Here is a 13,363-nt window from a genome sequence, read left to right on the forward strand (position 1 = left end):
TCTAGAGGACTCTATCAGGCACTCGAAAATGAACATTCTGGGGCGCTGAGTGATCCAGTGGTCTACAGCGCTGCCACTATGATTGGGAGGTTGCTGGTTCGAATCCTGGTCATGCAGCTCGCCATCAGCTGCTGGAGCCCTGAGAGACCACAATTGGTCTTGCTCTCTCTGGGTGGGTACAGTAGATGGTGCTCTTTATTTCCCCTCATCACTCCAAAGGGCGATGTCGATCAGCACAAGGCTGCGTCTGTGAGCTGATGTATCAGAACCGAGTCGCTGCGCTTTCCTCCCAGTGTTAGCGCTGTGATGCTACTCGGTAAAGCTGTATCAGCAGCAGTTCAAAAAGAGGAGGTGTCTGACTTTACATGTTCACATGATGCGGATATACAGCTAATTACCATCTGAAAAGATGGGACAATTGGCTTAGCTAAAAGTGGGAGAAAAATGGAGGAAAATTAGAAATAAATCTTAAATAAAAACTAGAACTGTAGAAAGTCTCGTCCTGCTTCATGTTCGATAGTGTTTTTTTTGAGACTGAATCCAGTAGAACATGCAGTGACCTGGTCAGTAAGACTGGCTCCCAGTTGACCCGGCAGATCCGCTGGAGCATTAAGGTCTGACAGCTTCCCCTGAAGAGCTGGCACTAAGCCCTGCAGAGCGTTTACCCCAGAATCCCGCTTAACTCCTCTTCACCTGACTGGCAGCTCCGCTTTGATGAGGCTGAAGATCACAGAGTGTCAGGCTAATACAGGGTGCTCTTTTCACCCTGACCACATCCGGCACGACCCTCCCCATCGCACAGCCCTCGCCTCTCAATTTCACTCATTAGCTCCTCTTTTGTTCTCGGGGTGTAATGGGAAAAACGGTTCCTGCCAAATCCAGCACTGAGAGCGGAGCAGTGTGCTCTCAGTAAGACTGCAGGGATTTTCAGTGTTTTAGGTGAGGTGAAGATCGCCTGCAGCCTGATACACTCTGCTGTTTGAGCTGCACATGTAGAAAAAAGCTTCTAAAAGGGTTTTAAAAGGTTCTGTACAGTTTGCAATGTACCAGGTTGGTATATTTTAGCAACTCAATATATTTATACCTTTTAATTGTGAAATTTAACCAAAGAATAAAACAGGAACTGGAGACAAATGTCTTGCTTAGGGACTAGTTAAATGACTACAGTTGAATTAATTACAATATGATTTCAATAGCTAATATCTGTTTGTTCTTTTTTTATTTTAAAGATGTGTGAAGTGTGACTGAAATATGTATTTAAAGCTGGGATTTTTGGAAAATATAGTTGACAAAACACACTAAAAACAACACATTCCTGTTGAGATTTTACATTTTTCTAATTGCAAAAGCATTTGATTAAAAAATCTAATCAATTATTGATAACAATAATAATTGTAATTTCTGCCTGGAAATTACTATATATATATATATATATATATATATATATATATATATATATATATATTGTCAGATGAAATTGTGTTAAATAGAATTAATTCTATTAAAAGTAAAAAAAAGTGTTTTGCTCTTAAGAAAGTTTTTTTGTGTTGCAGTGATGAAATTATATTTTTAAATACTTAATATTTTAATACTAAAATTCTACTAAAAGCAGTAAATGGTGTTACATCCATAATGCAACATTCTACATGTTTTAATAAACATTTTTACATATATAAACATTATTTTTTGTTATGTAAACATTATCATTACAATCGGCTGAAACATACAGTAATTTTAAGCCTTTTAGGGAGAAATAATAATAATAGTAATAATAATAAATAATAATACATTTTATTTATATAGCGCTTTTCAAGATCCTTAAAGACGCTTTACATACAAAACAAGGCACAAATTAAAAGCCAAAAAATTACAACAACAAAAATAAGGGACAGTTACAAAAATAATAATATAGGCAATTTTCCAAATGACAATTTACAATTTATATATATTTAAAAAAAATCAGAAAGAAAGCAGTTATTTTATAATATAATAACCATTTATCAACCATTTCCTCTTTTGAGAGAAAGCAGATATTTTCTTTGCTATTATAAATTATTTTAATTTTCGTGCCTTCATGAATTAAGAAATATAAATCTAAATAAAGTGCATTTTAGATATAAAATATATAAATATAAAAAGTTGTCTAAAAGAAAATAACATATATTTTTCAATGAAAAATGGTTGATAAATGGGTATTAAATTGTAAAGGCTCGTACAGGTGGTCGTGTGTGTATATGTGTGTGTGTGTGTGTGTGTGTGTGTGTGTGTACCGTGTTTAGGGGAGAAGATGGGGGATTTGGAGCGGGGTGGGTTTTCAGGTCGGGGGGCCACCAGCAGGATGGGTCTCACGTGTTTGTCTGCTAGTTTCTTCAGGCAGGTCTGTCTGGCCTGGATCAGATTCTGCACGGAGGCGTGCTTCTCAAACGTCTTCTCTATATGAGTCTGAATAAAAAAATCCAATATTTTAACATCACATATCTCCATTTTTGTCACTGTTTAAATAGAATAATTTTGAAATCATAATTGTATTATATTTAAAGTTGACCAATAGAAATGCTCTATTCTCTAGAATAAACTCTTATTAAACATTAACTTACATTAACTGTAAAGTTAAAGTTAAAATAGTGCAGAAATCTGTAGCTTTAAGAGCTTTAATATGATTATTTCTATAATGTGATAAATGATGCATTAATGAATTAGTGTTTTACAGTGATGTTTTACCTGTAGCTGAGTGGTGAGAACGCTCTCATATTCCATGAACAGCAGGTCAGAGCCTGCAGTGAGGAGCGCTGGCGCCCCCTCCTGGAACTTCTCGATATCCCTCAGAGCTGCCTGAGCTCCTTCTTTAGACTGGACCTTATCTACCAGCTGATTGGCCAGAAGGTATGTGCCCTCATCACACCACCGCTGGGCCTGCCAGAGAGAACACATGCAGAATATTTAAAGAGATTTAAAGCAGATTTTATTTTTTATTAACAGCTAAAATGTGTTCATTTGAAGTTAAAAAAAACAGTCCTGCTTAATGTTTTCTAAACTTATTAACCTTTAATTGTGGTAATTTCTGCCTCTGCAGCGCCTTTACAGGTTCAGCTCTGCTATAGATGAGGATGATGTTTCTATGTAATAGAGTAGAGCCATAAAACCGAGCTTTTTAAAAACATTTTTGGCATGTGTGAATGAGCAAAATCTGTTCAGAATGATGTTAATTAACATTGCAACACTAAAGAAGTATAGATCTATTTTTTAAGAATTTTTTTTTTGTTAAGAACAGATCTATGAGAGATTAAAACATGAACAATGTGAACAATGATCCACAGGCCTAAATATCTGTAAATTAGGCTACGAGAATAATGTCTGAATGACTTTTCTCTAATCTAATATAGTTTAACATGGTTTAAGAATAGAAAATAAATTCTAAACAAACAAATTTTCGCTACCACTTTAATATAAGGCTCCTTTATAAAGAGTTTATAAATAGTCTCTGAGGTTTATGAGATTATCAATGAGTAAATATCAGTTTGTAAATACTTTATAAACCAACTAGTTACAACACACATTTTATCCTAATTTGTTTTTTACATCAGTCAGCATAAAATAATAAACAAAAGGCACTTTAGTTATTTTATGTTATTTTATGTTAATATACATCACATTATGATTGTTGGATTAACTATATATATGGGTAATTATAGTTAATAGTAAATATGTTATTAACAGATATGTTAATGTTTAGCAGTATAAATGAATGTAAAATCACTATTTGGAAAGCAACCGGCCACTACTATCTTCTTTATGTATGTGTATGTGTGTGCTTATTATTATATTAAATATAAGTATTTATAACATAATAAATAACATTAATAAACTCCTTTATAAACTAAAGGAGCCTTATTTTAAAATGGTACCAGATTTTCCGTATCACTTTAAAATAAGACTAACTTTATAATGGTTTATGAATGGTTTATAAGGGAGTTTACTAGTTGTTAATAATTAGGTTGCAAATACTTTCAAACCCTTTTATTAGGCAGTTAATATTTATAAAACAACACATAAATAGAAATGGCAACAGTGAGTTAAAATTTTCTAAATATTAATTCCACACTCATTTCTACTGTCAAACCTCAGATCTTTCAAGATACTGATTTTACTTTGCGTTTTCCATTAATACCTGTCATATTAATATATGTGTAAGTATGTTTAACTATTTACTATAAATGAAATGACTATGTTGAATTAAATTACTAAGCAAACAACAGATAATTGTGGCCTTCTCAACTGATGTGTTGTAACTGGTTATCAATGTTTTTTTTTTAAAGCATTTACGACATTACGTCAATAACAATTAATAATCTAATTTATATTTATAATTTATAAAAATTTGTATCTTATTTTAAAGTGGTACCAAATTTTCTATATTGAGTTTATAGTCAAATGCACAAAAAAACAGTAATAAGGCTACGCACTGCACTGCACAGCTCTGCAAGTCAAGTGCGTAATACGGACAAGTGGAGTGTGCACTGCGCACAACTTTTTTTTAAAACACAGTTTGATTTATTACTTTGCTATATTGTGATTATCACACCATAGATTTATATAAAATAAAAATATTATAAAAAACAGACGCCTACATCACAGAGGATTCTCTTGAGCCCGATCCTCGGGTTGGATAGGTACGGGCAGAGAATCTAAGCTCTATTGCAGACACATCACAATATGCAGATCAGTTAATAAATAATCCCGCCTCCCTGCTGATGTCCAACCATCTGCATCTCACTGCTATCAGATGCTCACAACTGCTGCTGCAGCTCCTCAGCCAATCAGCTCTCCCTCCTGCCCTGCCTCTAAACCCATACATCACTCAGTGCCCCTCCCAAACTACCACTCACATTTTTAGGGGGTGGAGTCTGCTAAACTCAGGGGGTTTAGAGCCTCTTTAAACATAAACACAGAATCTGAAAACGATCAGATTGTAGCTGAATCAGTTCAGAAGATCCTGACTGAGATATGAGATGGTGAGAGTGTAGCTCACCTCCTCCAGGCGTTGCAGTAACGTCTGGACTTGTGTGAGTTCCTTGCGTTTGGTGCTGAGGGCGGAGTTTAGGGTGTCACAGTGATGTCTGAGCTCATTACATCGCTGGATTATCAGAGCCATGGCGTAGTGATGCCCTGCAGCCAGCTGGTGCCCATGCAGTATCATCACCTGAGCGCGAGCCATCTCCTCCTGAACATACAGATAACACTGTTACAACATTTTCACACGGACCAGAGTCTGAACCATGGCTGATGTGTTTGTTACACTGTATACTGGATATATAGTATGGTTAGTTTTGGTTCCACTGTGCAGTTTAGCAGCCAGTCTTTATATAATCCTGACACATCCTGAGACTAGCAGACCAGTGGCTAAAGCTTTTGATCCTTCCATATTTTTCGCACTATAAGGCACACTTAAAATCCTTCAATTTTCCCAAAAATTTACAGTGCGCTTTTAATTCAGTGCACCTTATGTATGAATTTTACCAGTCAGGTATTACGTAACAGTAAAGCCACTCCACTGACCTGCAGAATTATACAGGAGTTTCAGGGAGGTTTCTCCAGAATTGATGCTGAAGCAGTATTAGCATTAGCCGCTGCCGTTCAGAGGTAAGTATAATGTAAAATAACAACCAGTATTCAACACCCAATAACAAACAGTTTTGTTTACTTAGGCGCCCCCAGCAGCAAGACCTGCTAAAATTAAAAGGAAAACATGGTGACACCCTTGTTCCTTACTAGTGTTACTTAATGTGCATTATAATTCGGTGTGCTTTATGTCTTTCTTAAGTTTAAAATAAATGAGGATTGTAACAGTTAATCTACAGTTACAGTAGATACAGCAGTCACCAGCGTAATCTGCATGCAAACGACTGCTTGATGCAACTGCACACGAAGAGGACTCAGATTCTTGCACAACAAATTCAATTACTTAATGGGTTTACTGAATAGCCTGTCTCAACTTCATATAATTGGTTGGAAAGTCTGAAACCTCTACTGTATATAAGTCCAAACAATTAAACCATGAATCATCTGATCCAAACTGAGACTAAACTTTGGTACTTTGGTCCATGGTGATTGGTGATGGTTTGCAGCATCTTTCACACCTGCTATTTTGGTTCAGACCAAACAAAGAACTCTTAAACACAGTCACACAACACTGTGGTACTGGTGTGTAATATACAGAGTTATATGAGTTACCATGGCTCGTTTCTCCAGAGCGCTCAGATCTTTGCTGGTCTGCTCAGTCTGGGTCAGCGTGTCTCCTGTGATGATCAGTTTCCTCTCCTGAACACTCAGCTTCTGTAACAAGCTCTCCATCTGCAACAGAGAGAAAGATTGATACAACATAGTCCACTAGGCCTGTCATAATGAAAAATTGCTAATATAAAATTATTTTATAAAAAAGATAATTTAACATTATCTATAATAATCAGTAAGTATATATATAATGATAATAATAACATAATAGTGTATTAATACGTAAAAAAATACCAGTGTGTCAGTATATGTGTATCTACATTGTAAAAAAAAATATTATCAGCTTCAACTCAAAAGTTGTTTTAAAGTTATAAATAAAATTAAATTGGATTTACAATCTTTATTTCAACTCATGACTTTATGTTTGATTTAGCTTTGGATTTGATTTAATTACATAATACAGGTTGTTTCAACTAAGCAAGTCAAGTTTAAATTACAGATTATTTCTTGAAAATGAACATTAATATAAGTTTCTGGGTGGATATATTCCAGCACAGTTTTGTGCATAAAATTATGTGATTTTGACAATGTTTTTTTACACATAAGTTAAATTCATCCATGCAACAAACGCTAACTTGCTTTTATAACCATGAACACAGAGGCTATTCCGACTCATTCAAAACATATCACACATGAGAACGTAGCCTTGGGGTACTACTTCACACTGATGGTGAGTGAAGGGAAGAGTGAGACACACCCACTGTGCAAATAAATAGCTGCAGTTGCCAATAAGAAAGGTGTAAGCTCATTTAAGTTCATTTAAAATCACTTCCAATTTGCATTTTATTAAACTAACATATAAACTCATACCTTTAAGGATGATAACACATAAACTCTAGTTAAAATCACAAAACTTAAACTAATAAAAAAGTAAGTTCATTATTTATTGCTCAAATATTTTTTTTCCTTTTTTTCCTTTGATTGCAAGCAGTATATTACACAGTATCAGGACTATGCATATGATAACCAGGTCTTTCTGAGATTAAATAACAGCTCCATAAGGCTGAACTCTGCCAATTATTAAACAATTGTTTTATGTTAGCAACTTTTTTTCTAAATTGGACAATAACATTATAATAGGTATTAATATTATGGCTGTTTTTTTAATCAGTCAATGTATACAATTCTTCTCTGCAGGTTTTGCTGGCCCTGCTCCAGGGCTCAGTAGAGCGGTGTACCTCTTGGAAGCTGTGCTCGTATCTCAGCAGCTGTAGGTACTGCTGCAGTTTCAGATGGTGTTTGTCAAAGAAGCCGTCGAAAGCCATCTCCATGTCTCTGAGCTGAGCCAGCAGTCTGCAGGAGGAAGCAGAAACACAACTCAACTCAGCATCGTCCTCAGAACCGCTGACATCAGCCGTCCTCTCTGAGTGTCAGTTACCTCTGCACCGTGTCCCAGTCCTGTGATATGTCCCAGTGCGTGTCTTTATCCACTTCTTTCCCTGAAGCCTCCAGACTGCAAAGCAGGTGTCGCCCCTCCCTCATCACTGACTTGATGGCATCCTGCGAATCCAAACATCCAAGTACAAGTTCTAAATCCATGATTCGCTAGAGTCTCAAAGCAATGCCTCACTGGGGGTTCTGTATTCTGTATTTTGTATGTTTAATGTTTTTGCCTGATTCTTTGTCCTGTGATCATGTTTCTGTAAAGCTGCTTTGTGCCAACACCAGTTGTAAAAAGCGTTATACAAATAAATTTGATTTGATTTGATTTGTTTTTGATATAGCTAATCGCACACATTTACATATGCATGCGTTTGCATCATGTGCACAGCTTATATGTGCATGCACTCGGGCAGTCCTTAAAAACCACCTTATACACAATGCACAATTTAGTGTCTGCAGTGCTGAACTGCTGAGTTGTGGATGACCAGCATAAAAGCACGGGTTATGAACAGTTGTTGGAGTGTTAAATACATTTTCAGACTGGGGGATAACCTCTATTTTTCCTTAAACCTTCTTAGTTTTCTCTCTGTATACACTCTATACTCAGTTAGTTAGTTGGACTCACAAAATATCACAATATACAGTATCAGCCAAAGGTTTGGACACATCTGCTCATTCAATGTTTTATTTATTTATTTATTTTCATCAATCAGACTGTGAAGGAACACATAAGGAATCATGTAGTAACTTAAAAGTGTTAAACAAACCAAAATACTCTGTGAAGCATTAAGCTGCTCTTACCTAAGGAGCTGTGGCTGGTAACTGATTTTTTCCTGTGCAACAGAGGTAACTCCTGCTCTTCCTTTCCTGGGGCAATTAACTGTTGAAGAGTTCAGCACAGCTGTTAACTGAAAGCCTGAATTCCAGGTGACTCTACCTCATAAAGCTGACTGAGACAATTCAGCTAAAAAGATGTGCAAAACTGTCATCTAAGCAAGAGATGCTAATATATAAAACATCTGGTTTGTTTAACATTTTGTGTTTACTAAATAATTTCATACTTTAGATTACTTCATTTTTAAAATAATGAAAAATCACTGAATTTGTCCAAACATTTGACTGGGACTGTATTTGATCATATTATATTGCCAAGTTCTTGTAAATATACAGCCCTCATACTTTGGAGACTTTGAAGGCATCACTCTCGGATGTCTGGAAATTATTTAGTGAACTTTAAAAACTCTACCATCATTCTTTTTTTATTAGTAGTATTTTCTATAATTTCTAATTATTCCTACCCAATTTTAAAGGCAAATCACATAATCCCCATTTATATAAATGTCCCCAACACCATAGTGCACATCTTCTTCTTTTCTGTAAAAGACATTTATAGCGATTGTTTGTTGCTAGGCAACCAGAGCATTCAGAGGAAAGCGCCAGATCCCCAGCTCTGATACATTTGCCAACAGATGCCAGCCAATGTGAGGAAGAAATGCTATCTACCCAGCCTATCTACAATTGTGCTCTCTCGGGCTCCAGCTGCTGATGGCAGGCAGCATGATCATAGTGACTGTGGCTTTTCAGGTGGCTTGTTTCAGGTGTACCTTCAGTCTCCTGTATTTCTCAGTGTGAGACAGCAGCAGCAGCTCTATTGCGCTGGTGTCTTCAGGTAGCTGCGTTTCAGCCAGCTCAGTCCCAAATGCCTGCAGCATCTGCGCGATGTCCTTCACCGTCACTGCAAAGCTCTCTATGGCCTACAGAAACACAAGATACGGGGAGTTGGCACAGCCAGATCCTAAGCAGTGATTGGATCATGGTGTGATTGACAGGGCAGAGTTAGGACAGTACTGTTCTGAGGACAATCCAGTCACTGTGGCAGTAGTCCAGAGTGCCTCCAAACTCTGAGGTCAGCTGATTCTCATCAATGTAGCGCAGCAGGTCTGTGACAGAGCTCAGCATCACTACCTGAGGAGATACACACACTGAGTCAATGCTGAATGCTGCACTGACACAACTGGACAGTTTAAATCTTAAACCCACACAGATCTAATATCAGCTATAAGATAGTAGTAGACAATATAAAAGATTTAACATCATAAATACATGATAAACGAGTTATTCTTCAACAACAGTCATTCTCAGAGTTTCATCAGGCTGAACTTACAGGCATTTTGAGCATGAAATCCTCCTGGCTGAAGCGGAAGCCGAGGTCCGTGACGGTGCGCTGGAAGAAGCTGGTGGGTCTCAGAACCAGAACCAGGTGCAGGTTCCCTGGAAAAGAGGCCTAAACACAAACAGACAAGCACAAGAAAAGCACATTACTAAAGAAACATGTGATCAAATGCTGATTAAAAACAGATATTCAGTTCTGCATGATCTTTTCTCAGCCTTTCTTCATCCCCTAGAAATAAATAATAAACTAGGTTGCTTTAGATGCTGCTGCCTCAGGATTTACATATAAATTAACTCTGATATCATCCCCTCTGATTGGCTGTCCCATTTTTTGCCTGTACATTTGTAATAGTTATATCACAGCATGTGCAATATCCGTTTTTTGCAAGATACAATTTTTGCTGCATAATACAAATTTAACATTAGGGGTGAGTGATATGGCCCTATAATAACATCACAATTTTTAGTGGTATTTTCGCGATAACGATACTCTTGTCGATATGACAAAACACTTAATTTCCAGAATACACTATTGCCACAAATTTAAAATTAAATTACTATTACATATAATATGATCTGGTACACCCCTAACTAAGATATTTATCTTAATCAGATTTGTAACAGAAGTCAACGATCCAGAATGTAATGATACTAATAATGCACTCCAAATATCTCCATATATCCATTTATTTGCTAAGAACAGCAAAAAAGTAGTACCCTGATGTGATAATTAGGGGTGGGTGACATGGCGCGATATTTCAGGGTATAATATCGTTCACAATAATCAAAAATGTTAGCGATATTATGGCATATGATACAATATGACCCACCCCCATTATAACATTCACACTATTCTCACTGTTCCATGACACAGATTATGAAATTCATTATTATTCATTATTATGGTGAAATTATTCTTAAAATCTTAAAATCATTTATATAAAAATGTCTTATAACATCTAATTCTTAAGAATGCTTTCGCAACATCAGTATTGTAAAAGTAAAACACATTACATTGTGCAGCTCTGTTTCTTATGGCCACCAACAACCAACTCCAACTAAAACATAAGTCTAGCACTTAAAGTCCTAATTAAATGATGTGCTATGTCCAGATAACATCGCCCTGTGGGGCCTGTTAGTGTAGCCCAAATGGGAACCAGAAAGTTTCCATAGGAGCGTCCCTCCCTTTAAGAAACTCCTACAGACAGAGCTCCTTAAAGAGCACTTATTCTCCCAACAACTCCAACTAACTACCTTCTTCTAACCTCATTTCCTTCTACCATTTCTTTTCTCCTCTTTAGGCACTGTACATTTTTGATGTATTTATTTTTTATTTATTCTATTGCTCAGTGTACATCATTATTTGTAAGTTGCTTTGGATAAAAGTGTCTGCCAAATGTAAATGTACCGTATTTATTGCACTATAAGGAGCATTTAAAATCCTTTAATTTTTCCAAATATTGTCAGTGCACCTTTTAATCCAGTGTGCCTTATGTATGAATTTTACCAGTCAGGTTGTTAGGAGTAGTAAAGCCACTCAGCTGAAGTACAGCATTAAACAGCATTAGCTGCTAACTGTGCGAATCACTAGCTCTTTAGCCCCCACAGAGGTAGGTATTATCGGCCTGTAGCCTGCTGCTAACCCTGGATAGCACTGCTGGAGCAGTATTAGCATTATTCGCTAACTGCACTAGTGTTAGTTCTTTGGATGTCCAGAGATGAGTATTATCAGCCTGTACACTGCTGCTAACAGTTAGCAGTTAGATTCTAATGCTAATGCTCCAGCTTAAATTGAAATCTGTAAATTTAAGCTTTCTATAAATAAACGGAAGCACTTTACTCACCAAAAAATAAACATTTTTCAGGAGAAAATGTGTTTATTAACATCCAGCATTTGCTTTACTTGTCTGACTCGTCAGTTTCGTTTTTTTTAAGAATTATTATTTAGTTTACTTATCTTAGCTTTCTTTAATTTATAAAAGAAACATGGGGACACCCCTGTTCCTACTACTAGTTACTAGTGTCACAGAAAATGCGACTTATAATCCAGTGCACCTTATAGTGCGAAAAAGTAGAACTGTGATGTAATCCATCTGAGAATTTTGTTGGGATGAGTTTAAATGTCCAGAATTTAACATCTGAACTTCAATAATCTGACTCTAATTAATCAAATATGGGCAGATTTTAAACAAACTGAAAGAATCCAACAAAACCTCCCTTCTTACTGTCAATATCTTCCATCACAAAGCCAGTAACACCACTCACTCAGCCCAGCAGAGCTCAGCTCACTCACATCTCCATCAATCAAACCCACTAATCCCACCTGCAGACTAATCTCCAGCAGCAGCAGCAGCTTCACACACATTCTATCTTTAGATAAAACCAAACCCCAGACCTCGTTCTCAAGTATCTGTTACTAAAAATAGTGCTGAGCTGTACTAATAATATTCACAATCAGCATAATATCCTGATATAATCAGCCAAAACATTAAAACCACCTGCCTACCTACTGTGTAAATTAACTAACTTCACAATCACAAATATTACCAGCATTATAGAGTAGATCTTCACTGGTCCCATTAAATAAGATGGAATTTAGAGACTCTTTCACCAGTTTACCAGCTGGTAGATATGTAACATTGCACAGGTGGGTCCTTGTCGAAATCTCTTTATTTTACTTCAAGCTAGTCCATGAGTCCTGCTTCCAAAACACATCAACTATTACTCGCTGCCTAACATGTATATTAATAATAACTGAGATAACAATTTACTGTTATTGTAAGACCATTTCATGCCACTGAAATGATAATTTAATAGCATTATAATATAAAATTACATTGTTTGAATTCGTGATAAACTATAATTCTGAAAAATATTCAGACATTCAAATTGCAATAAAACACTTTTAAAGTCAACTTTTTAAGCATTCATGTTAAAGTGCTGTTTTCACTAAGAAAAAAACTATAGAACACAATTACTTTGTACAAATCTGTATATTGCACAATAAGTGTATAATGAAATGATCATGAGAGGCCTGTACCTTATATAAATAAAATAAAATAAAAAACAAACCAGTGTTTTATTTTTTATATACCGCCTCATTTAAATTTATGGCCATTCTTTGATAAGAACATTTATTTATGATGAGCAGATATATTGTATGATAAGTCAATAAGGTAATTATCATGACAAGCCTAAGTAAACACCCCTGTGCTTAGCGTCCTCTCATGGGGCGTCAATACCATTATATTAAAATGTATTAAATATTAATGCAGGCATTACATACAGCTCTGGAAAAAATTAAGAGACCACTTCAGTTTCTGAATCAGTTTCTCTGATTTTGCTATTTATAGGTTTATGTTTGAGTAAAATGAACATTGCTGTTTCATTCTATAAACTACAGACAATATTTCTCCTAAATTCCAAATAAAAATATTGTCATTTAGAGCATTTATTTGCAGAAAATGAGAAACCAGCCACTAATGAACACAAGTTAGTGTATCTCTTGTGCCGGTCC

The 13,363-nt window shown here is 36.0% G+C and overlaps 1 protein-coding gene across 3 annotated transcripts in view; it reads right to left on the minus strand.

Moving 5' to 3' along the window:
• Positions 1-13,363, minus strand: part of mcf2a (MCF.2 cell line derived transforming sequence a) — a 56,860-nt gene that overhangs the window by 23,883 nt on the left and 19,614 nt on the right. For all 3 annotated transcript variants that reach the window (XM_022684261.2, XM_022684260.2, XM_022684262.2), the window contains 9 exons: positions 9,839-9,958; positions 9,523-9,639; positions 9,279-9,428; positions 7,670-7,791; positions 7,470-7,584; positions 6,232-6,351; positions 5,030-5,221; positions 2,722-2,913; positions 2,271-2,442 (listed from right to left, as the gene is read on the minus strand). In XM_022684261.2, the coding sequence (XP_022539982.2) occupies positions 2,271-2,442; positions 2,722-2,913; positions 5,030-5,221; positions 6,232-6,351; positions 7,470-7,584; positions 7,670-7,791; positions 9,279-9,428; positions 9,523-9,639; positions 9,839-9,958 (1,300 nt within the window). The remainder of the gene's footprint in view (positions 1-2,270; positions 2,443-2,721; positions 2,914-5,029; positions 5,222-6,231; positions 6,352-7,469; positions 7,585-7,669; positions 7,792-9,278; positions 9,429-9,522; positions 9,640-9,838; positions 9,959-13,363) is intronic.

Source organism: Astyanax mexicanus, chromosome 10 (genome assembly GCF_023375975.1).
Source record: "Astyanax mexicanus isolate ESR-SI-001 chromosome 10, AstMex3_surface, whole genome shotgun sequence".
Taxonomy (NCBI): domain Eukaryota; kingdom Metazoa; phylum Chordata; class Actinopteri; order Characiformes; family Acestrorhamphidae; genus Astyanax; species Astyanax mexicanus.